Genomic DNA, 25,660 nt, shown 5'->3' with positions numbered 1-25,660 from the left:
CTAATTTATTTCAGGCTCTCCTACACTCCCTTCTGTTCAACCATGAATGACCACACTCACTCATTGCTGTCTGTTTAGAAGTCTTTGTCACCTTCACAAAGTAGGGCATCTGGCTTGTTGGTATTACCTGGGAGATGATAATCCTGATTGGCAGGTCTTTCACTTGCACTCACAAGTCAGTCACCCCATGCAGGAGCTGCGATGCAGACTGCTAGATTTGAATACGGACTACTGGCCTCACATCAGATGACTGTTCCTTCGTTCGACTCCATAGAGAGTCCAGTAATTCACACAGTCGAATAGTTAACAACTAAACAGCAACAGCTCAACAGTGTTAAACAGCAGGACAATACTCCTCACAACAACGACCATTAACACTGTTCTAATTACACTCATGATAGCTGCTCCAACTGCTGATTCTACGACAGTTCTCAGTCCACGGGGGAAAAAAAAAAAAAAGAGAGAGAGAGAGTACTCGAAGGCAGTAGACAGTCTTCCATTCCCTACTGTATGATACTCTTGACTCCGGTGCAACAATGACGGCAGCCAACAGTTGTCTTCAGTCCAGCTACTCAGTTGGCACCCAGAAGCAACAACTCCTCCTAATTCAGAACCCAGTGGGACACTAGTGACAGCCAACACCACTGTCGCCCTCAGCCTAGCTACCGAACTCCCAATACACAGTCCACTTGAACTGCAACACTGACTGACAGTTCACTACTAGCTCTCTCTCTTTTTTTTTTTTCCCCTTTTTCTTTTTAGCTTGGCTGATGAGTTCTGAAATATTCTCGATATGGCTAGAGATTGAACAGGGCTGATGACCTAGATGTTAGGCCCCTTTAAACAACATGCATCATCATCAGAGATAGAACATTCTCCTTGCACCTCATAGAAACGCACAGGGAAACCAGATGAAGAGAACTTATAAATCTCATTTTTGTCCTGTATTGGCATCAACTCTACTAAGGTTAGGTTGAATAGAGAACCCCACCTTCCAATATTTATTTGTTTTTTATTGCTAGTCTATGTATTTATGCAACATAACCTTAGTTGTGAAGAGAACAATACACAGAAAGGTCAGCCATGCCCTCCAGGTCGGCTGGCAGCTTCCCGGTTGTCTGACTCACTACTCTCTTCCAGGAAGTACCAAAATGGGCTACCACAGGACTGGCATGTAACAATATTGTACAAATTATTTTGTTATCACCTCAAAATATAACTCGCTCATCGTCACTGAATTCAATTCCCTGTATTTTTTTTTTTTGCTAGGGGCTTTACGTCGCACCGACACAGATAGGTCTTATGGCGACGATGGGATAGGAAAGGCCTAGGAGTTGGAAGGAAGCGGCCGTGGCCTTAATTAAGGTACAGCCCCAGCATTTGCCTGGTGTGAAAATGGGAAACCACGGAAAACCATCTTCAGGGCTGCCGATAGTGGGATTCGAACCTACTATCTCCCGGATGCAAGCTCACAGCCGCGCGCCTCTACGCGCACGGCCAACTTGCCCGGTATTCCCTGTCATCATCATCATCCTAAACCATCTCCAGTTTCCCGGGTGTGGTATATGAGCCTCCTCCATCTCATCCTGTCCTTGTACCATTCTTCCTCCACCAACTTGTCCCAATCATGACCTCTCAGCATTACATCGCTCTTAACTAAATCTATCCATTTCCTTCGTGGCCTTCCCACGGGTCGTCTTCCTTCTACTTTTCTGTCAAATTCCTTCCTTGCAGTTCTGTTTACTGGCATCCTCTTCATGTGACCAAACCACTTCAGTCTTGATATCTGAATGTTATTTAGGAGAGAATTGTCTATTCCTACTTCTTCTCTAATTTTCTCATTCCTAATCTTGTCTTTCCTGGTTTTCTGGATCATAGTGCGTAGGAATTTCATTTCAGCTGCCTGAAGTTTGGAATTATCTCTATTGGTCAGCGTTGTGGTTTCGAGACTGTATGTAAGAATTGGTGTATAATAGGACTTGTACAATGTTATTTTTGTTTTCATGGGTATTTGCTCATCCCACAGCAGGTGTCTTACCTGGTGGTAGAATTGTGTTGCCTTATTGATTCGATTGTTCACCTCATGTTTTGCTAGGTTGTCATTTGATATAACGCTACCCAAGTATTTGAAAACTGGAACGCTGTCCAGTTGAGCTTCATTTAACATGACTATTGGTTCTGCTCCTTCCCCATACACTTTCATCACCACCGTCTTGGTCTTGCTCATGTTTAAACCATATTTCTTAAACTCCTCATTCCAGCTTTGTATTCTCTCTCCCAATTCCTCTTCTGAGTCACTCCAGATCGCAACATCATCTGCAAATGTGAAGGCTTTGATATCTCCATGTTCCTTCCTTTTAATAGATTTCATTACTACATCCATTACAATAATAAATAGAAGTGGTATTCCCTGTATCATAGTTAATTTACCATTAACTCATATTTTCAATAATCTGCTATACATACATAAAATGTTATCCTTATCATAATTTTTCAATTCAATACATATACCGTATACATCAATGAAAACTTGATGTGAATGAATTTATATATTAAAAAAATTTAAGAAAACTAAAGTCAGTCAGTCCGGCCATTCTATCCGGTCGATTTCCTTCATTTTTCTTTTAACTGAAAGGTATTCATACACAGATTTGTCATCAGGTACTATAAATTACTTAACTTCTGCCTTCCTCAAATTATTTGACTTTTTAAACTCTTTCATTTCAGTTCTTAACTATTCAAATTGGTTGATTCTAAGGAAAGTTATGAGTGCACATTCAATTTGACGTCTCATTTCTTTAACATTTTTTTCTCATTGAAGCAATCATATCTTTCATTCTAATTGAGGTATGCAATTTGTTTTGGTCTAAAAACACTTAGTGGATCAAGTGCTTTTTTTTGAGGTAATAACTACTTAAACTGGTAGATTCTGAGAAAAGTTATGAGTACATTTGTCTCCATGACGAAGATCTTTGAGGGACTTTTCATTCAACAGTTCGGCACGTAGTTCCAAGGAACATTTAATTCAATTTCTTTGTGTGATGTATTTTCAAGTGTTTTGCTGACATATTACATTCTATTACCACAGCAGATCATGTGCTTTTATTTCATTAAATCGAAACTTTGCAAATACATCCGTGAGGATAGTAACGAACAACACCATACTTTGTACACTGCGGGCGGAGCCAGCGGGAAACTGCTAGTTTCTTTCTTAAATGCGTTGCATCATGGCCTAGACTGAACGTGCTGGCTCACTCACTCCCCCTTCAAAGGAGAATCCCTTATCTACAAAATCAAGCAATGCATTCAAACAAATTCTTTTTCAGCATTGTCATTACCGTGGTTAACTCAGACCACCTATACAGTGGTGGTACATATGTAATCCTCCTTCTGGCCCCGATCGCCGCAAGACTTGTGATGCTATGTTCATCTTAACTTACTTCTGCAGAAGATGCCTGTGCATGATATCTTACAGCACGAGAATGCTGCTGTATATCAACAATCATACGTTCCTTGACATACTCTGAACCAAGTGGCATAAGAGTTCCAACAACTTAAGGTTCTGAAACTGATGCAGCCTTCATCTGCCTTTCCAGCCACCACAGAAGCTTCAGTTGTCCTTGTGCCTGGTCTGCCATTGAGGACTTTCATAGAAGATATATGATCACTATATACCATACAGTATAAATGCAAATAAATAAATGCAAAACACGACTTGCTCATTGTGACACCTCAGGAATGTTACGTTAAAACAAGCTTTAAACAGCTTCATTTTAGATAAGAATCCGTATTTGACTATAAAATCAAGTAGCGAATATTTAAGATTAGCTTAAATATTATATTTAAGTGGTCTGCCTATTCATTACATAAATGATTTATTACATCTAGTACATGTATCTTCCCCTAAGGGACATCAACACCTAGAATAAATTACAACAATATCAGAATACAAAAATTATGTTACTACATTGGAAAGATAAATGAAAAACACTTTCATATGCAAGGACATTTAAAATAATGTATTAGCAAAACTTTGTTGCAAGTCATATAGTCAATAAAATTGATTGAGCAATCAACGGTTTTTATTCACAACAATGATCATTTATGATCTTATGAATATAACTGTTAGTTCCCACAAACTTTATCATCAAGAGTTAAATGAACAATTCAACCAATTTTAATGACTATATGACTTGCAACTTTAACGAAGTTTTGCTAATAATTTATTTTAAACGTCCTTGCATATAAAAGAGTTTATGTTTCCAATCTAGTAATGTTATTTTTGTATTCTGACATACTGTTGTAATTTATTCTAGCTGATGATGTCCATTAGGGGAAGAAACATGTACCAGATGTAATAAATTATATGTACTGAAAAGGCGGTCCAATTAAATATAATAATTAAGCTATTCTTAAATATTCGCTTCTTGATCTCAGGAATGACCAAACCATTGAGAGCAAAATTTGGCATGGAGGTTCCTCATAAGTCATTAATATAACAATTAAGAAACCTCTTTGAAAAACTGAACCCTTAAAGGGCAAAAACATGAGAAATGGGCAGCGTTTTGAAGTGTTTTGGACTGCTGTAATGGTTGATTTCTATACCACTTGGTAACATTACATGTTTTACCATGGTTTTCTCTGTCTTGTGGCAGACCCTATTTTGATATGGAACAGATAGGAACTCTGCTTCTTGGTTTGTCCTCTTGAATGAAAATGAAAGATTCTACATATTTCATGTCTCAGTGTGACTCATTACGTAAATATACCTGTAGAATATATGACATGCTACTGGCTCCTCACCTTGGTTATAGGGGAAACGGTATATTTCTTACAATGCCAGTCACGATCTGTCACATTAATTTTGCTTCAGAATTAGAAACTAAAGAAATTAAGTTCATGGACACATGGAGATCGTCATCACAAAAATGCAATTAGTCATACCAAGTGATGAAGATTGTAAGAGATAATCCATAACTTAATTATGAATATTAACACAAGGAGCATCTTGTTTCCCAGTGTGTTTGTATGGATAAAAATAATGACTGTAGTGAGCTTGGTATATAACTTGGACTTATTCACTTTGTATTTTTCAAATTTCTGGACTGCCCATCAGACGAAGTATGCTTAACAAATTTTTAGTTGGTTAAATATTTGAGTGTTTGTTATATTGACCTGATAAATAATTTTATGATCCAGAAGATAAGTCTCTTGGATTTCTTACCAAGTAAAATGAGACAATCTTGCTTTGGTTTCACAGAAGAAACCATGACTGTTCTAATAGTGCAGAAAAGAACTCAATTTCTTCATGGCTCTGTCATCATCAGTGCTGCTACAACAGAGCATATGTTTTGAATGCACACTGAACTGAAGTCTACTGCCACTTGATACATTGTGGTACACAGAGCATACCTGCCAACTTTTAGAACCCAAAAATAGGAAGATTTTTTAATTCTTGGATTTCATCACGCATATTTCACCACAGTCTACGTGAAAATAGCTCAGGATAAAAGGCATACATACCTACAGTTACAATGCAAATTGATCATTAAATTTAAAATCTTAAACTAAGAAAACATAAAAATGGTTACAAGAAAATGTACCTAATCACTCTCATTTATGACACTTGCATGCGAATAATAATATTTATGTCACACCGACACACACAACAAAATCCATAATACCATATTTTCTCGCGTATTTAACGCCCTTTTTTGACGAAAAATACAGGCGAAAACTGCGGATGCGTAAATTATTCACGGAATTCAGATCTTTACAAATTATTTATAATTCATTTATGTTTAAAAGATACATCAAATATAATATAAAGACAATTGGTTCAACTCATTTGCGATTATCGTCATACAGCGTAAAATTCCGGCGTGAGATTTTTTCTGAAAAGTCAAATAGGGTACATCAGGTAAGTTAGACACGTGGGTTTCAAGTACCGACACTAGAAAATATTCTTCTCATTACGAGCTGAAAATACGACCTGAATGGCATACCGAAAAAAAAAAAAAAAAAAAAAAAACTATCCAACACGAGAAGGGCCGGGCATCGAAGAAGGGACCCTGCTACATTACCCCAAACCGTTCGTATCTAATCTTGTAGGAGTGAAGTGTCCATCCATCCTTTCTGTTGAATACGAACGTGGATCACTCGCGGAAATTTTGCTTTAGGCATTGTTTTTCGTTTTAGAGCAATGTAAAGTGTAACCTTTCTGCCATCAGCAAGCATTGCAGTACATCGTTGTTTTTGGCTTTCGATAGCGCGCACGATAACACTATATGTTCCTTTCTCATCGATTCTTCGACTTTGTGGCGTACGGAAACTGATTGGCGTCTGACGTGCGGTTCCTATAAAGGGAGATCAAATATTCCTTCATTTCACGCTTCTCAATCACAAAGCGATGACAATGGTTGAAACCATTCATCATTTTTTGGCATAATGTTGTTCTTCGTCGAAGAGAAAGTTCATTTCTCTTCAGAAAATTAATCAAGCCTCGGCTAACCTTCAAAACCGAGACACTGATTCCATGTGCCGCGGCTATTTCTCATTCTTTAAAATACAGCATTTCGTGAAAAACGGCTTATCCAACATTGCCCAACAAAATCATATATTTAAGCAGATAATCCTCTGCTTGCAGAAACTTGCCGCTTTTTGGTCCGCGAAATGCTTTGGGAGACTTGTTGGCCGCTTGAAGTGAACTTCTGTTACCGCGGTAGCGTACGTTTCATTTGGACACTGAATACTTGCTGCCTGCTGCTCTATTCCCGTATGTTTCGACATAAATGATCACCGCGAGTTTGTATGATGCAGTATTACTGGAATACTGTGTACTGACAAACAATTTTGAGATCACAGAAGGTCCCGTACCCGAAACACTCGTAAAACTAGTGCAGTGGGATTTCCTGACGGCTAATAACAGCAAGTTATGTGTGGAATGCCTGCTTCGCGATAGGAAGCCTGCTACTTGAGTAGTTGGCATCTTTATTTCGAAACGCATCCGGAGCTGAGTGATGGATGTTCGAAGTTGTGGGTGTGTCAAATACGTGAACATTTCTTTTTCTCCACTTTGGACCCAAAATTATTGGGATGCGTAAGTTATGCAAGGGCGTTAATTACGCGAAAAATACGGTAGTTTCCCTTAGACGGTAAAATAAACGGAAATTTATAGGTATCTCTGAACACTTGGAGATAACGTTTGTTATATTTCTTGGCCATAACAAGAAAAGAAAATGCCAGAAACTGTCACCGACAATAACCCCCTTAAAAACATTAAATTAATTAAAATTATGCACTTACTGTAAATACGCGAAACTACCACATGCAAAACAATTCAATATGTCCCATACATTATTAACAAACGACTTTGACAGAGAGGGGGAAAAACACGTGGCCTACCACTCCGACGAAACTGTGCACAGAAAAAATGTCAACAGCGCGCGAACAGCACAATAAACTCGTTCTTTCGTCCCGATTAACTGAGTCGCTAGCGCGCGCTGGCCTCTTGCTTGCGGGACGATTGTCGCCCCGAATCCCCAGCTGCATAAAGCGCGCACGCTGTTGTGGTGTGCGGGAAACACGATACACGGAGGCGACGGACGGAACACTCACGAAATAAAGCAACAAATAAATACGCTTGAAAATAAGGTTTCGTAAATTACACAAGTACGTAAGAATTTATCCTTCATCGAAGGGGAAGAGTATTGGCGCTACTAGAGGTTATATTAGTCAAAAATCGGAAGAAGTAAAAATAAATCGGAAAATCGGAAGACGAGTTAAAAACCGGAAAGTTTCCGGGTAAATCGGAAGGGTTGGCAGGTATGACAGAGATACATCTTCTTATGATTTGAAGTATACTTTCATGAATAGAGCAACAGTGTTATTTGATTTAGACCTATAAGCGTTACAACAGTCATAGTTTCTTATGAGAAAGCGAGGTCATTGCAAAACACGATGCTTTCCAGTAGTTTGTGCTATTTCGTATGGCACTGACAACCATCATCACCACCACCAGTGGCATAGATGAGGGGGATATATCCCCCATCCAGACGAGGCACCTCTACTCCTTATTATAAATGAATAACACATAATAAAATTTTCAAAAATATTCATTTAAATGTGTTTTATCATTTGTATTGTATTGTTATTACTATTCGTATGTCCCCCACTATGAACCTCTGTGGCTCAGGCGGTAGTGCACTGGATTCTTACTGCTGAGTTCCATGGTTGAAATCCCGGTCACTTCATGGGAGATTTGTGCTGGACAAAGTGGAGGCAAAACAAGATTTTCTCCAGGTAGGCCAGTTTTTCTTGTCACATTTAATTCCAGCAACACTCTCAATACCATTTAATTTCATCTGTCAGTCATTAACTCTCTCGCTGGGGAAGTCGACTTTTGACGACTTGCTTCCCTATAGCATTCGCTGCGGTAATCAACTTTTGTCGACTTGGTAATTTCCTGCTATATTTTCTGCGCGCTTCTTTAATAAAGGTGCATTTAATAACACAAACATCTATAGTCATGTATTGACTATGTACTAAGCATTGTTTGAAAATGCTGCTGCATATACTGGACCTATGTTTGTTATCTTTCGCCCGCCCGCCCGCCCGGCCGCCCGCCCGCCCGCCCGCCCGCCCGCCCGCCAACATTCCTGTCAGCTGTCTGGCTGAGGCTTCACGCAGCAGCTATGAACGCGCGTAACATTAGGAATGACAGTGAAGCAATCTTCAATCTTTTAGTGGCCGATTCTGATTCAGACTGTTCAGTAAATTTGGACAACGAAACAAGTGATGAAGTGCATAGTGATTGTTCGGAAGAGAGTGCCAACGAGGAAGATCTTCGTTTAGTATCGGACTGGCGGGATATTAGTGATGGCATTGAAACTGCACTAATGAATGGAAGAATATCGTACAATAAGCTTTAAAAAAAAAGGGCAATTAATACTCCTGACTTCAGAAATTCTGTCATAATGGGACTTCTACGAGAGTATCAGCGCAGTTCGCCGGTGAAACAAGGAAGACTTTCTGATTACATACCTCAAGTGCGCCTGACGGAGAGACACTTTCTTTTGGAGCACCAGAACAAGAGTCACAAACCTAATTGTGTCGTTTGTTCCATATTACCAGCAAAATGTTCAAAGAAAGGAAAGGGACTGTGCAAGAGAAAACAGACAGGATTTTTTTTTGTAAGAATAGCCCAGGACAGTCTGCAATGTGTCCAGTTCCAAGTTCGGAGATGCATCACAGTAATGTGTGTTTAAAGATCAAATGTCACTGCTAAACTGCCTAAGTTGAGTTAAAAATGGTGCAATGGTTTTTTATATGTCACTCTCCTTTAAATATACAATTTCAGTTCATTTGGAAAATATGAAAAAAATTACACTTTTCTGTAAGTGTTCTATTTCAAAATAGCGCAGCAAAAGAGTTTATAATTTCCCCAGAGGAGTGCGACAGGCTTCAGCAGCCAGCACAGTTCCTATCCTTGTCGCTAGATGGGGGCTTCAATAATTCCATTCTTGAACCATTTGAAACTGGAAACAGGCTGTGGATTTTCATTTTTCATCCCTACCCATTAAATTGCATTTAAATGGACCACTGCGCATTTAAAATGAGTTTTCTTTTTACAAGTTGCTTTACGTTACACTTACACAGGTCTTACAGCGATGATAAGACAGAAGGGGCTAGGAGTGTGAATGAAGCAGCCGTGGCGTTAATTAATGTACAGCCGGTATGAAAATCGGAAACCACAGAAAACCATCTTCAGGGCTGCCGACAGTGGGGTTCGAACCCACTACTCTCGAATACTGGATACTGGCCGCACTTATGTGACTGCAACTATCGAGCTCGGCATTATCATTACTATTCATATTTGCCTTTGCTGGCGAGACTTACTGTTTACAGTGCACTATGTCTTCTAGTAGGGGCTAGAGCAATTTTGTTACTTTCAGTGATCTGTCTGTCTCAGTCTCATCCTTGGCTTTGACAATGTGAAAGTGACTGAGGTACGAGCGATGCTTCTAATGCCATTCCTTATCCAGTTAGTCCGTGCTATGAATGGTGTGAAAATGTTGCTCATAGTGTTGGTTAGTGTATGCATTTCCGTGGGCTCTGCAGACATATATGTAATAGCAACTTCTGGCTCTGTGAGGAAAGCAACAGAAAATTACCTCGCTCGTTTGTGTAGTACGGCCCTTCAATGCTCTCCAAGCCATCTATGACAGCTGGTGGTGAAGCTGTTGAGGGTCCAATCAGTGTTCGGGTTGACGACTGAACATACATACACACAATATCCATATCCCCCCCCCAAGGAAAAGTCTATCTACGCCACTGATAGTGATTTTCCTGATCATACCTTTTCAGCTTCCATCTGCAACTCAGTTTCAGATGAACTTGAAGTTTCTACTACCTTCTTGATGTCTTCTTCACTCTGAATGAAAAACACATTTCAATTAACAAAGCAAGAGATTAACAGAATGAATAATTAGTGAATTCTCACTGCAATAAGGAAGGACCTAATACCATATTTCCTCGCGTATTAGATCAACTTTCCCCCCGCTTTTATAGCCGGAGAAAGTAAGAGGGGGAGGGGTCCAATATGCAATAGCCTCCCATTTCATGCAGTGATTTTTGGGTATGAAGAACTAAAAATTGTACATGCATGTACTCTAGACTATTCTTTAACCAATTCATGATTGTATTCCGAGTCTTACTGGCTATCTTCATTGAAAGGCAGTATTTATAAATTTAAAAAATAAATAAAACAATAAAAGGTGAACACCAAACTTTTAGGCCTACATATATGGTAAATATAATCAGTTTTAGTTACGTCATTTGTTTCAGCTCATTAGTTCCTCTGATTAAGTTGACATCAGGAAGGTCATCTGGTCGTAAAAGCTTGCTATGAAGATTCATCTCTCTTCATACTCGACCCCGCAGAGAAAGTGGATAAGGGTTTGACATACAGTTTTATTTACCATATCATGCAAATAAAGAATGTCAGTTGAGCAGTAGGCTTATCACACAGTAAAGCTAATCACTACTTAAATTTGAATTATTGTCGTCTTGTGCTGTCATCTTCCCCATGACCGGCGTTGTCGTCATCCCAAACTACGTCATCTTCAGTGCCATCGAGAGCATTCGAGATCCCGGTCTTCTTGAAACTTTTATAAGACTTTCGTTCCCAATTATAGAGTCCAAACAGTGAGAATCTGTTTGCAAATGGTTTCTAGAGCGGGTCTCTGTATTTTCCAAGTTGGCATATGTGTAGCAGAAGCCAGCCCTTCCGAACAAAGCTGTACTACAGAAAGCGTACCAACCCACCAGCTGATTGCTAGCAAATGTTACTAGTTGTACTACTGAATGCAATACATACTGACTGGAAGCATTCTTTGGATAACTGCGGCTGCTGAAAGACCGACCTTTATTTTGAAGTATATTTCATGTTTGTTCAATACATATATCACATCAGGCTCTAACTGAACAGCTGTAACTGAGATAAAGAGACCACAACGTTTATGTTAGGTATATTATCAAGTGCCCGGATAGTGCCAGAAGTTCCATGACAAAAATAAATAAAAACAGAATAGCTTGTCGTGTTTATGGATATCTAAAGGCATGGAGGTAATGCATTTTATTATTATAATGTTTAATTTCATATGTTTGTCTCCATGTTTCTATTACCATGAAGTATGATTTGTTTGGCATCTCTGAAAACCGTTTAGTTAGTGGAACATAAAACAAAATCCTTATTTGTTAGGCATGTTGATAAGTAAAACAGTCTTTAAACTGGATTGTTCTGATGAAGTTTTAAACCTACTTCTCCAAAAATTACCTATATTGGTCTAAGTTACAAGATATTAAATGATCACTTTCTTAATAATCTCACTTGCTATATTAATAGTAAAAACCGTGAATATTTGTTATTTCAAGTAAACTCGCACCCTCAGCCCGAGGTGGTACAGCTTTTTCTAGGAATGCCCCTGATGGAGGCGAGCTGCACGTACCATTTTACCGCACATCAACCTTCCTGCCATTCGTGAATTGCTGGTAGTACTGGAAATCGAACTCGGGCCCCAAAGAATAGCAGCTAATTGTGCTAACCATTATGCTAGCGGACATTTTTAACTACAAAACACAGACATATTGCACGACTGATCCATGCTTGCAATGCACGGGTCGAACACGAAATTGTTCACCTATTTGTGAGACATCATCAAAGCTGCAGTACGCTGCAGAGGTGAACGCTTCTTATCTACGAAACTCAGACGTACAGCATGACTTTGATGCGCGTTTTCAATGCACGGGTTGGACAGATGAAACTATTCAAAAATTTGTGTGATAGCATGCTATCATGATATCATCGGAGCTGCAATACGGCCTGTACCCACTTCGAAGTGGAATCGTCGTTCTTCTCTGACGAATTACACTGGGGGATCTTATATGCAAGCTTTATTTTTTTCCATTATCTTAGTCTTGAAATGCCAGGGTGGTCTAATAAAAGAGGAAATATGGTACCAATAAAGCTGATGCCTATAGGGCTTGGCTTGAAATATTATAAACATATTAAAAAGAGAGTTCTAGCATTAGTTGTTCAAACTCTTTGATACAGCACACAGACTCCAAAATTTAAAACAGAAATAAAAACAGTATTCATGCTACCATATTTATTGAAAATTGAGAATTATAGTATAATATTGAATAAAGAAAATGTCTGTATGATACTCACTTGTTGAGGAATGTTTGGTAAACTGTTCTCTCTCTGGACAGCTTTATTTGATTCAAGTCTCTGATCTGTTATATCCTCGCTCTGAAATAAATTTTATAACAGTAAATGAGAATATTAGTTTGTACAGAAAAATAATTGTGAATAAATGATAAATAATTTCCTATTGACGAGGTCCAGAACACTGCTATTTCCTAACAAATAGTAGACAACCTTTAGAATTATAGGAGACTGTACTAACACTATTATGGAATGATGATAAAGTCTTACGGGGAGAGTCATTTTCCATAGTTTTGAGATCAATTTTTAATTTCAGCTACATCAAGTTTGCAGAAATAGATATCTAAAGTTTTCCCACCACAAAATTAGACATAAAATACAGGAAAAATAAGTGTCAGAGATCATCTGGAAAACACTACTGACTTTGTTCAAGTTGAGTTTGGACTAAAGACTCAAGATTTTATATGGAAGATATTAAATTGATGCTGGCAAATATTTTGTAGGATTGTTCCAGTGCCAGGAATAGGATACAAATAGAATGCTTTTAAAATTCCTCTTACTAAAATGGGCAACATTTACACAGTCAAGCCACAATGTTATAATTACCACCTACAATGGACATTCATAGTGCATAGCCTGTGAAGTATGTCAAGTTGGTGTGATGGGTATATAAAGTGTGCAATAGGCTGCCCTCATTTATGTCATTTCATGCTGTCAAGGGTGGAAGTGGCAATAATCAAGTTGCAAAAAAGGATTAGTGCCAGCTATCGGGCCAAGAGTGGCAGTATTTCTGAAACAGTACTGTTTGTGAAATGTTCATGTACTCCTGTCATGAAAGTGTATTGTGAGTGGACAAATGGCACCATTGTGAATAATGGATCAGAGAACTGCAGAGCACATTTGCCAGTGATGTGCGAGGTGGACACTAACTACAAAGGTGTGCAAGAATCGAGAGAAGCTGCTCACCATCAGAATGAATTAGGGGCAACCAGGCATGTAAAAAATTATTGTTCAGCGAACCCTGCTAAATGGTTCGCTGAACCCTGCTGAAGCAAAATGGTTGGTCACTGCACAGATGCTAATAATGATGCACTGATGGAAAAGGCTTCAATTTGCCTGATAGTATTGAAACTGGACCTCTGCTCATTGGCAAAGGATTGCCTTTCCTGATGAACCCCTATTCTCCTATACTAAACTGATGAATATAATCAGTTGTTGTATTTGTTCTATGGATTTTGCACCACGCACCCTGCAGCAGCTGTGGGATGTACAGCAGACAGTACGCTTCTAGATATCTGTGACAAATTACCAGCATCTTGTCGAGTCACTCACAGCCCATCTAGCTGTTGTCCATACTGTGCACAACAGTTATTCTGGATACTGAGTGGTGGTCATAATAATGTATTGTGCACAATAATTATTCTGGATATTTGATGGTGGTCATAATAATGTCTTGACTGTGTAAAATAATAAAAATGGTACATACATTTCTGTGGAATTTTGCACTAAAAATGAGTGATGGGCCTAGTTTTTACTTAGGCAATAGGATGAATATAATCCTTCAAGGCCACTAACATGAAGTGTAAAAATTCCAACTTACCAACCCAATTTAAGATAGTAGACAGATGGTATTACATTGTTCAGATTAAAATATTCTGTACTACAGTGCAATGGATTCTTAAAGCAAACACATTTACTTGAAGTTCTATTTAAAGGTATTCCAGCTAATAGAAAGTTATATAACCTCTAACATAATTATAAATACAATGGAAACTACAATATATACACTACATATCTTTAAATTCAGCTAGTCCTTCCTTGCTGAAATTTTGGATCCAAGCATATAAAGAAGTCCACACTTTTCTTTAACTATCAGGGAGAAATTATTTCACTCCTCTACAATAAATACAAAATTCAGTAAATGCAAGAGCAGGATGTACATGCAAGATGAAATTAATATACATGTTGGCTACTTAGCAAAACAAAATCCACATATAAGTACATACATAAAACACATGCTCACATAGGGGAGTTTGAAATTATGTAGCCTATATTGGTTAGGATATAGGAAACAAAAAAAGAAGTGAATTCCTCACTGATATTAACAAAAATATTATATGTTGAACTTCCCTTCAATTGCTAGAGAATGTTCATTATTTCTTTCAACACGGTTTATATGGTATACTTTGTCATGTTCGGAAACCCATAAATTGGGAAGTCTATATATATAAAATAAGAGTTTTGTCTGTACATTGCTCAGAATTTGAAACAAATGGAATTTCTGCATCGGTCATGTCCATAGTAACAAGGAAATGCACTTTTTACTTTTCCGTAATTTCTGCCTGTATGTATGTACACGCATCACGAGAAAACGGCTGAAGAGAATTTAATGAAAATTGGTATGTGAAGTCGGAGGATGAGCCGCTACAATCTAGGCTATACGTCATTTTACTCATGCTGAATAAAATGGTAGTTTAGGGGAAGGCCCAAAATTTAATTCTCAAACATTTATATTATTAGTGGTCCTATCGATAAATACTACATAACTAAAGTTATATAGAATTAAATTTCCGATCATATATGTCATACATTGTTACCGTACCGGCTTCGATAACAGATATTCATGAATTTGTGTTTTTGTTTCCAAGTCCATATCAACGCCGAACCACGAGAACATGGGTTAACAGAATTTAATGAAAGTCGGTATATAGAGTCGGGGGAATAAGAAACTACAGTCTAAGTTATAAACAATTGTATTCGCCCTGCATGAAATTGCAGTTTAGGGGAAGGCGTCTAAAGTTTTATTTTTAAATACCTGTTATTGGTCCTATCGAAAGTACTACATAACAAAAGTTATAGAGAATACAATTTCCGACCATTTATGTTTTTTTCAGTTTTTACCGTACAGACTATAAGAGTGGTATTTCAGAGTCGGAAGAAAACTAAATGTGAAGGCCTACAATATTGAAAGCGTATAACATTGATCAACAATAACATTACATTGACCATTGTTTGTGATGTTCTTTGTCTCTTATGCTGCCGCTCAGCTCCGATAGATGGGATTACTGATGCGTACCGAGTCTAACAACCTGACTGAATACTGGCAGGAAATAGCTGGGGAGTTACAAAACTTTCTTCTTTAGCATGTCATACCTCTCGTTCATACATTTTCTGATACCGTACTGCTGGTACGTAACTCACTGGTTCATCATAGTATACCACCTATTCAATCCCTACCCTGACGTGCTGTTTTGAATGAGCAGTGTGCACTCTTAAGGCAGAAGCTCACTTAGTAGTAGTAGGATCTGGTCTAGAATTACAATTTAGGCACATTCCGAATTATAGCACCATAATTCACTAAATAACTCAAAATTCAACCCTGAAAAGAGCCGTTTCTTAAAAGGAGCTTCTTCCTCTTCACTTTTTTAAAATTCTACATTCATTTTATTCAAAATTAGCAATGAAGAGGGGGTTTCTCCTCTGGCTTGGAGGAAAAAAATGGCTCCAAGTCAGATAGATTTTTCTGCGGCCAGTGTAATGAATTGAGATTTTCCGATTCATCGGGTACTCCTAGGAAACAGATTAGTAAAAGGGCATAGTTTTTGCCCTGGGACGTTCCTCTATCCGACCCCATCCTCGGAAAACTTAAGAGTGTTCATGGATCACGGCTGTCTGCAGCCTGGTCATCTCAGATCTGGAACTTAGGACTGTTAGATCAGATAGTGAGAAAATGTGTAGTTTTGCATTTGATCGAGTATTTCATGTGAAATCATTGCTTTTACTCGCACCATTCCTGCTGACATCATTGTAAAGACCAATGTTCATTTCATTTGGGAAAACGACTAAGATAGTCTTTCTGAGGATTTAAAAAGGCAGGTGGAGAGTGTCTGCCATTATAATGCAATTCCCCAACCTGATTGTGACTGACGGTAGGCAAGCGGGCCTAGCATTACAATGAAAATTCCCTAACGCAGTCTTCACATGAGAAAATACGTTTGGTGATTTCTCTGTCGCGTTTCTAGGGTAACGGTAAGAGCTATGCAATTTAGTACAGTCTTGCTCACGACGTGTACTCTACCTAACCTACAGTTCTGAATACAATGTAAAATTCCGTAGCGAAGCACAGGTACATCAGCTAGTAATAAATAAAAATTACACAAAACTTCCAAAAACGACTGAAAAATCTACTTACACACAGAAATATTTAAACTTTAAGGAGTTTAATAACAGAATACCTTTTGAAAGGCATTTTTTCAAATAAATTTTTTTGTTTCAAAAGATGAATACAACTTTCTACACTAGAGCTTATTATTTTTAGATGTACTCTAATTTGTAAGAAAATGAAAGGGACTATCCGGAACTGTTGTAGAGATTTGTGGATAAAACAATGTTTCTTTTTTCCTTCTCATGCTTCGAGGTTCAAAGAACACCACCAGAAAAACATAAAATGTAATAAACGGCATGTAACTTCATAAATAATGTGTCACTTTGAAATGGGTCAGTATTTATTTTACACAAGCCTTCATTCTAGAACTATCAATGACAACATGATGGACCTTGAACAAATGAACACAATATTAATAATACACTAAATGAGGAAATGTCTTGCTTGTAGTTAAATGATCTTGTGGTCTTAAATATTGGTTACTTGTAAAGCAGTTGGGACCAAATTCAACCTCCCATCACAGCGGGCTAGTAATGCATAAAATGGAACTTTTGCAATCACGGTATAATATAGATATATGCCGGTATTTTATTTGTAACTTAACATGTTACTCTTACAGACATTTTCTTCCTCCTCAGCATTTATCTTGCAGTATGGCAGGGTCCATTTTGTTGGCTTTGTTTCTCAGCTTGGCAAAGATCATGTGCCTGGTTAAAGTGTAGACCTACGATCTTCAAGTCGCTATGAAGGGTATTGAGCTGCTGCTGCTTTAGTCTTCCTGTAACTTCCATGGTCAAATCTTTTCCTGTGACAGACGTACTATCTGCTTGAAGTATGTGTTAGTACCATCGCAGTCGGCTTTTCCTCATCTTGTCTGCGATTGGAGCAATTCCATATTTACTACCGATGTCATCACCGGTGACATGATCGTGGAGTGTCAGGCCCGATGTCCATCAAAGTATTCTAGTTTCCATAATGGCAAATTGATGTTCTTCCTTTGTTGCAGGCCAACATTCTCCACCATATAGTGCAAGTGGACGGATGACAGTCCAATGTATTTTTTACTTTAAACGCTCAGGAATTTTCTTGTAACAGAGCACACCAGTCACAGACCACCACTTCAACCACGCATTACTGCTCTTGGCTGTTTTGGTACTGAGGGTGACGGTTGAGATAGAATATTTGAAGACCTTTATTTTGTACAGGTTGATATCGTCGATTTGGATGGTATCCATAATATTCGTATCTGTCGCTGTGTACTCCACCTTTTTAGTATTAAGACGTAGTTCGAACACCTCTAGGAAGGTTTTCCATGCTTGCTGCTGTTCTTGGAACTCACTCTTGCTCATAGAGGCCAACAACACATCACCAGCATACAGGAGGGTCCAAGGTGTTGGTTTCTGCACGTCTTTGCTTATGGTGTCCATGAATATGATAAAAAGCAGGGGTGAAGGTGCTGAACCCTGATGTATGAAAACCCACTGAGATGGGAAAATAACTTCACAGGCCAGCAGCTGATTGTACCTGGCTTTCAGCACCATGGTAGAGTTGTTTCACCAATTCTATTCGCTTCTCAGGAACTCCATGCTCATAGAGAACAAACCAGATTAGATCACGAGACACAGATCATATTCTTTCTCCAGTCAAGGAAAGCTACGGGTACATGCTTCCACTTCTCACAGTGCTTCTCGGTAAGCAAGCGAGTAGAGTGAATTGAGTTGGTTGTCCCACAGTTTTTCGTGAATTCACAACAGATGGTAGTAATGTGGACAATATTTTGGATTCTTTCAGTAATTTAAATATCATATTATTATAGATAGCGACAATTCAGTCAAAGCTTAGTAATGATGATGACTAGAGGACTAACATCCTTCACCATGTTAAATGACAAACCCAAGGGAACTGCACACATTGATTCTTACTGACCATCTAGGTGATAAACCTCAATTAGGCTGTCATTTCATGAATGAATAACGGGAACAGACATCATGCTTGAAAATTATACTTTATGAAATTGTGTTGAATTTCATGGAAATATATGCAATTCCTGCTTTGTGGCCACGATTGTTAAGGCATCAAGTCTGTATGGTCTAACACCGTTGTTAGCTGGTCCAAGTCCCGTTGGTTGAAAAAAAATGTTTATCAGAATGTTAGCTGGCAAGGTAGTAGAGTTGGTGATATACAATTTCTAATCACTAGACTGCATGCCAAAAATTTGGATTCAATTCCAAACCTCTCTGCAGTGTTCATATGGAGTGAGGGCACACTATCATGCTGTTGATAGTCATTTGTCTGTCAGTTGGAGATGTTATGTCTTTGAACAGATCCCTTGGTGCTAGTCATTTCAACGGAAGTAGACTATGTGCTGGCACTAGATATCACCTTTTCCCTTTCTACTATCATATATAACGTCAATCATTTAATTATTTTCTCTGATGAGGCAAACATCAGGAAGGTCATCCGGTTGTAAAAACTCGCTATGAAGACTCATCTTAATTCATATCCGACCCAATACAGAAATCGGACAGGGGTTAGACCAGACAATCATAATATTGTATGTAAAATACTTTAATAATATAAATTAACTTTGTGTATTGGAGCATATATGTTGTAGCACTGTAGCTACTAATAAATTGTCTATTTCAATCCTACCATATATAGATTTATTTTTAATGTTATAAATAAGCTATAAACAATGTCCAAGGACATTAATTTGTGATGATATCATGGATTGGGTGTTCTACTTTGACTTTCAGAATTTTCTGTCATTCTATGCATGGAGCAACGCGGATTTCTATTTTTTAGAGAAATTAGTGAAATATTCAGGACACATCAAAAAAACTTGAAAACACCATAAATTCAATGGCAACATCGCTAAGTACACAGGAAAGTTGTTCCAAGATATTCCTCGATATAGTGTATCATACAAAATATAAAATTTTCTGCAAATTCCTTCTTATTAAGTTGGTCCAACTCTATTTTTACAAGTAATTACAGTACAATAGAGAAAGTCATAAACACAGTATTATCACTTCATTTTTTGCTGCTAGACTTGTATCTACAATGGCGCTGTCACATGTGTTGGCGGGGCTTCCTTGCCATGGTGAATTTACTGAAGGGTTATCAGTCCTATTACTGATATTATGGTTACCAGTATGATAAACATGATTATTTATTATTTTTATTAGTATTATTACATGATTTATTTGAGTATACAACAGAATACTTCATTACAAACTGCTGTCCACAGAACTACAATTTTTACATTAGGCCTAGTAGCACATTTTACTTATTAAAAATACCTATAACTGTAGAATCATTTGAAGAGAAACTATTATATATAGTAAACTGTAATCTAATAAGAAATATAAAACCTGTTAAGATTGCCTCACTGTGTTTCATAGCATTATTTATTCATAATCAATTTCATATTTGCTGCAGTGCTTGCAGGTGGTAGTGCTGGGTATGTGTTCCCTGCAGATACGATGGCTGCAAGTCTGGCATCTGGTTTTGGTTTCCCTTGAGGACAGTTAGTAGCACCTAGCTTCCTTTTCCTGTTGATCTGTCTCAGACCTTTATTGAGTTCCCTCTTCTTTGGCAAAAAATATTGCACATAATTGTGTCTTCAAAGTATTTGGCATGGTGGACTGATACAGATGAAACTTGTAGTGATCACCTGCCAGTGACTTCCCCAGTACGTACTGAAAGTATTTTCTCTTGATAACACTTCCTCTTAAAACAATAATCACCACCACCACTTGTGGCAAAAGCTTTTTGAATATTATCTCTGAAAATGAGTGATGAATTTATATCTGCAACACTCGTTATAAAGAATATAGTTTGTGGCCAACTGTTCGCCATCCTGGATACAGTATATTTCCTTAGTATAACATCACCTACATCCACTCCAATTTTTGCGTGGTTGTAGAAAGTACTATCTCTGATTTTTTTCTGCATCGTTACTTGTTTCACCAATTTTGCCATCGCCATGCATAGTAGACAGCAACACCACAACTTTGTTAGTTTTTAGCCTGTAGGAAACAATAGGAGATATAATGGAAAATACAAAAATGGAACTGGGATACTTCCTTTCTTCGCACTGTTAACTGAAAATAGCAAGGAGCTCACAATTATGAATTGTTATAATGAAAGTTAAGATTTCTCTGTAACAGACTTTCTTCAAGGGGAATTGATGTACAAAAATCATTACTACATCACATTGTGGCTGCTGTTATCCAAGTGATTGACTAGCCAGTGCACCTCGGCTCTTATAGAATTATCAACATGAAATGGTCCTGGTGCTTGATTTCTGACACAGACTTCCATGTTAGATGAGTAGAAAGTTTGAGTGCCAGTACAAGCCCAAATTTTTAAGCTGTGTTTTCCCAGATTGGCAGACATAATATACCTTAAAACTATGTCTTCTAACATCGTGGCGCATTTTATTAACAGTGATATAAGTACCAATCAATCTGCAATGACTCGGGAACTCCTTCAAGTTCTCCCACACAGTACAGTTCGTCAGTTTGTTTCCCTTGAAGCTTGTTAGATCAGGTGCATCATCAAGACATATCATCTGTAATGAATATCTGAATCAGTTAATGCCCATTACTAGACAAAATAGTTCTATACCCAGTCCATCTTTTCTCTAAACATCTAAAAGATTTTGTCAACATTATTGCAACATCCTAGAAAGACAGGGTAGTCCAAGAAAGCATATATCTATGGGATATCCATATCGTTTGCAACTCTTCCACGAGCATAGTTTATCTGAACAGATCTTATTCCTATGCTGGTATTTTCTACAATCCATTTAACCATATCATCTGTAATGAAATATTTGAAATGATTCAGTTCAGTGTTAGCATTTTGCACATCTCAAACAGGCCCTGGTAGTTGGGTAGCAATGTTATGTTGTCTAGTTCAACTTCTGTTTTCCAGAGCAACACAGCTCCACAGAGTGGCTCCATCCTTTCCTCAGTAAGTTGGACCTCAATCCAAACTATGTCTTCATCTTCATTAGATAAACTCTCTGTGTCACTACCCATTTCAGGATTATTTCTAAGGTCTTCTGTGTCAGTGAGGTCTGAATCTACATCCTCAAGCACCAGAGTAATTTCATGCCATTATCCCTATCTGTACTTAATGAAGCAGTCAAGTCTGAATATTCTAATTCATTGAAAATGTCTCTTACTCACAAAAAGTAGAGAACACAACATTACATGCGCAGGTGGCAAATCCCAGCTCCAAACAATGAAAAAATTAATGCACTCATGGTGAAATCCTCCAGCCAAATATATCCACTCCCACCTGTGCACAATGTGTGCACACAGGATGTCCTAAAGCAAACAAACATACATACATTCATACATTATCATTATAGACTATTATGCCTTTCAGCGTTCAGTCTGCAAGCCTCTGAGAATTTACTAAACGTCGCCACAATCCTCGATTTGCAACTAATGTTGTGGCCTCATTTAGTTCTATACCTCTTATCTTTAAATCGTTAGAAACCGAGTCTAACCATCGTCGTCTTGGTCTCCCTCTACTTCTCTTACCCTCCATAACAGAGTCCATTATTCTCTTAGGTAACCTATCCTCCTCCATTCGCCTCACATGACCCCACCACCGAAGCCGGTTTATGCATACAGCTTCATCCATCGAGTTCATTCCTAAATTAGCCTTTATCGCCTCATTCCGAGTACCCTCCTGCCATTGTTCCCACCTGTTTGTACCAACAATCATTCTTGCTACTTTTATGTCTGTTACTTCTAACTTATGCATAAGATATCCTGAGACCACCCAGCTTTCGCTCCCGTAAGGCAAAGTTGGTCTGAAAACAGACCGATGTAAAGATAGTTTCGTCTGGGAGCTGACTTCCTTCTTACAGAATACTGCTGATCGCAACTGCAAGCTCACTGCATTAGCTTTACTACACCTTGATTCAATCTCACTTACTATATTACCATCCTGGGAGAACACACAACCTAAATACTTGAAATTATCGACCTGTTCTAGCTTTGTATCACCAATCTGACATTCAACTGTGTTGAATTTCTTACCTACTGATATCAATTTAGTCTTCGAGAGGCTAATTTTCATACCGTACTAATTGCACCTATTTTCAAGTTCCAAGATATTAGACTGCAGGTTTTCGGCACAGTCTGCCATTAAGATCAAGTCGTCAGCATAGACCAAACTGCTTACTACATTTCCACCTAACTGAATCCCTCCCTGCCATTTAATACCTTTCAGCAGATGATCCATGTAAACTACGAACAGCAAAGGTGAAAGATTACCGCCTTGTCTAACTCCTGTAAGTACCCTGAACCAAGAACTCATTCTACCATCAATTCTCACTGAAGCCCAACTGTCAACATAAATGCCTTTGATTGATTTTAATAATCTACCTTTAATTCCACAGTCCCCCAGTATGGCGAACATCTTTTCCATCGGTACCCTGTCATATGCTTTCTCTAGATCTACGAAAACATAAACACAACTGCCTATTCCTCTCGTAGCATTTTTCAATTACCTGGCGCATACGGAAAATCTGATCCTGACAGCCTCTTTGTGGTCTGAAACCACACTGGTTTTCATCCAACTTCCTCTCAACGACTGATCGCACCCTCCCTTCCAAGATGCCAGTGAATACTTTTGCCTGGTATACTAATCAATGAGATACCTCGATAGTTGTTGCAATCCTTCCTGTTCCCTTGCTTATAGATAGGTGCAATTACTGCTTTTGTCCAATCTGAAGGTACCTTACCAACACTCACCGCTAATTTTACTACTCTATGAAGCCATTTTATCCCTGCCTTCCCACTATACTTCACCATTTCAGGTCTAATTTCATCTATTCCTGCTGCTTTATGGCAATGGAGTTTATTTACTATCCTTTCCACTTCCTCAAGCATAATTTCACCAACATCATTTTCCTCCTCCCCATGAGCTTGGCTGTTTGCAACACCACCATGATGATTTCCTTTTACATTGAGAAGATGTTTAAAATATTCCCTCCACCTCTCCAGTGATTCCCTGGGATCTATTATGAGTTCACCTGAATTACTCAAAACACTGTTCATTTCCTTTTTCCCTCCCTTCCTAAGATTCTTTCTTACTGTCCAGAAAGGTTTCCCTGCTGCTTGACCTAGCCTTTCCAGGTTATTACCAAAATCTTCCCATGACTTCTTTTTGGATTCAACAACTATTTGTTTCGCTCTGTTTCTTTCATCTATGTACAAATCCCTGTCAGCCTTGGCCCTTGTTTGGAGCCATTTCTGATAAGCCTTCTTTTTACGTTTACATGCTGCTCTCACTTCATCATTCCACCAAGATGTTCGCCTTTTCCCAATTTACACACAGTTGTTCCTAGGCATTTCCTTGCTGTTTCTACTACAGCATCCCTGTATGCCACCCATTCACTTTCTATATCCTAAACCTGCTTACTGTCTACTGTTCGAAACTTCTCACTAATCATATCCATGTACTTCTGTCTAATTTCCTCGTCCTGGAGATTTTCTACCCTTATTCGTTTGCAGACAGATTTCACTTTCTCTACCCTAGGCCTAGAGATACTTAGTTCACTACAGATCAGATAGTGGTCTGTATCATCGAAAAAATCGGCGAAAAACTCGTACATTCCTAACCGATTTCCTGAATTCAAAGTCTGTTAAGATATAGTCTATTATGGATCTGGTACCCCTAGCCTCCCCTGTGTAGCAGTGAATAGCCTTATGCTTGAAGAATGTATTCGTAACAGCTAAACCTATACTTGCACAGAAGTCCAGCAAACGCTTCCCATTCCCATTAGCTTCCATATCTTCCCCACATATACCAATCACCCTTTAGTATCCTTCAGTTCTATTCCCAACTCTCGCATTGAAATTGCCCATTAGCACTATTCTATCCTTGCTGTTGACCCTGACCACGATATCACTCAATGCTTCATAAAACTTGTCAACTTCAACCTCGTCTGCACCCTCACATGGTGAAGACACGGACACAATTCTTGTCCTAATTCCTCCCACTGACAAATCTACCCACATCATTCGCTCACTTACGTGCCTAACAGAAACTATGTTGCGTGGAATGGTATTCCTGATAAAGAGCCCTACCCCAGACTCTGCCCTTCCCTTTCTAACACCCGTCAAGTACATTTTATAATCTTCTATATCTTCCTCCTTATCTCCTCTTACCCGAATATTACTTACTCCTAGCACATCCAGATGCATCCTCTTTGCTGACTCAGCCAGTTCTACCTTCTTTCTTCCAAAATGTCACACAATTGTGGAAATATACAAATTTCCTACCTGGCAGCAATCTCCATCTGGCAAGTGAAATTTAGTGTTAAGTGAATACATCATAGTTTCTTATTTGAATACATATATAATTTTGATTAGAAAACTTTTCTTTCATTGTTTGAATATAATGCACACTGATATCTGGTGGCGATTCATGTTTTAAGACGAAGTACCGGTACAACTAGTCAACCATCCTTTATTAACACTAATCAGAAGGAAAATGGAAGAGGTTTTGACACTTCAAAAAATGGAGGTATCAGCAAAAGAAAGGGAAGGGCCACGAAGGGCATGAAAATGAAAGACTCCCTGGGCCCCAAAAACCTCATACCTTTGGGGTCAAAAAAGAACTAAAAAAGGGTTTGGACAGGAAAGATAAAAGTGAGGAGCCTGACACAAGTATGTGGAAGCAATACCAGACTCACTACCCATGCTCCCAAATTGAGAGCTCGTGGTTCCCCTTTTAGT

General features: G+C 38.5%; 1 protein-coding gene across 6 annotated transcripts in view; it reads right to left on the bottom strand.

The window, feature by feature from the left end:
* RIC-3 (RIC3 acetylcholine receptor chaperone) overlaps nt 1–25,660 on the bottom strand; it is a 292,250-nt gene that overhangs the window by 100,166 nt on the left and 166,424 nt on the right. For all 6 annotated transcript variants that reach the window (XM_068227672.1, XM_068227674.1, XM_068227673.1 and 3 more), the window contains 2 exons: nt 12,731–12,811; nt 10,358–10,432 (listed from right to left, as the gene is read on the bottom strand). In XM_068227672.1, the coding sequence (XP_068083773.1) occupies nt 10,358–10,432; nt 12,731–12,811 (156 nt within the window). The remainder of the gene's footprint in view (nt 1–10,357; nt 10,433–12,730; nt 12,812–25,660) is intronic.

Source organism: Anabrus simplex, chromosome 5 (assembly GCF_040414725.1).
Source record: "Anabrus simplex isolate iqAnaSimp1 chromosome 5, ASM4041472v1, whole genome shotgun sequence".
Taxonomy (NCBI): domain Eukaryota; kingdom Metazoa; phylum Arthropoda; class Insecta; order Orthoptera; family Tettigoniidae; genus Anabrus; species Anabrus simplex.
This window is presented reverse-complemented; position numbering and strand designations above follow the sequence as displayed.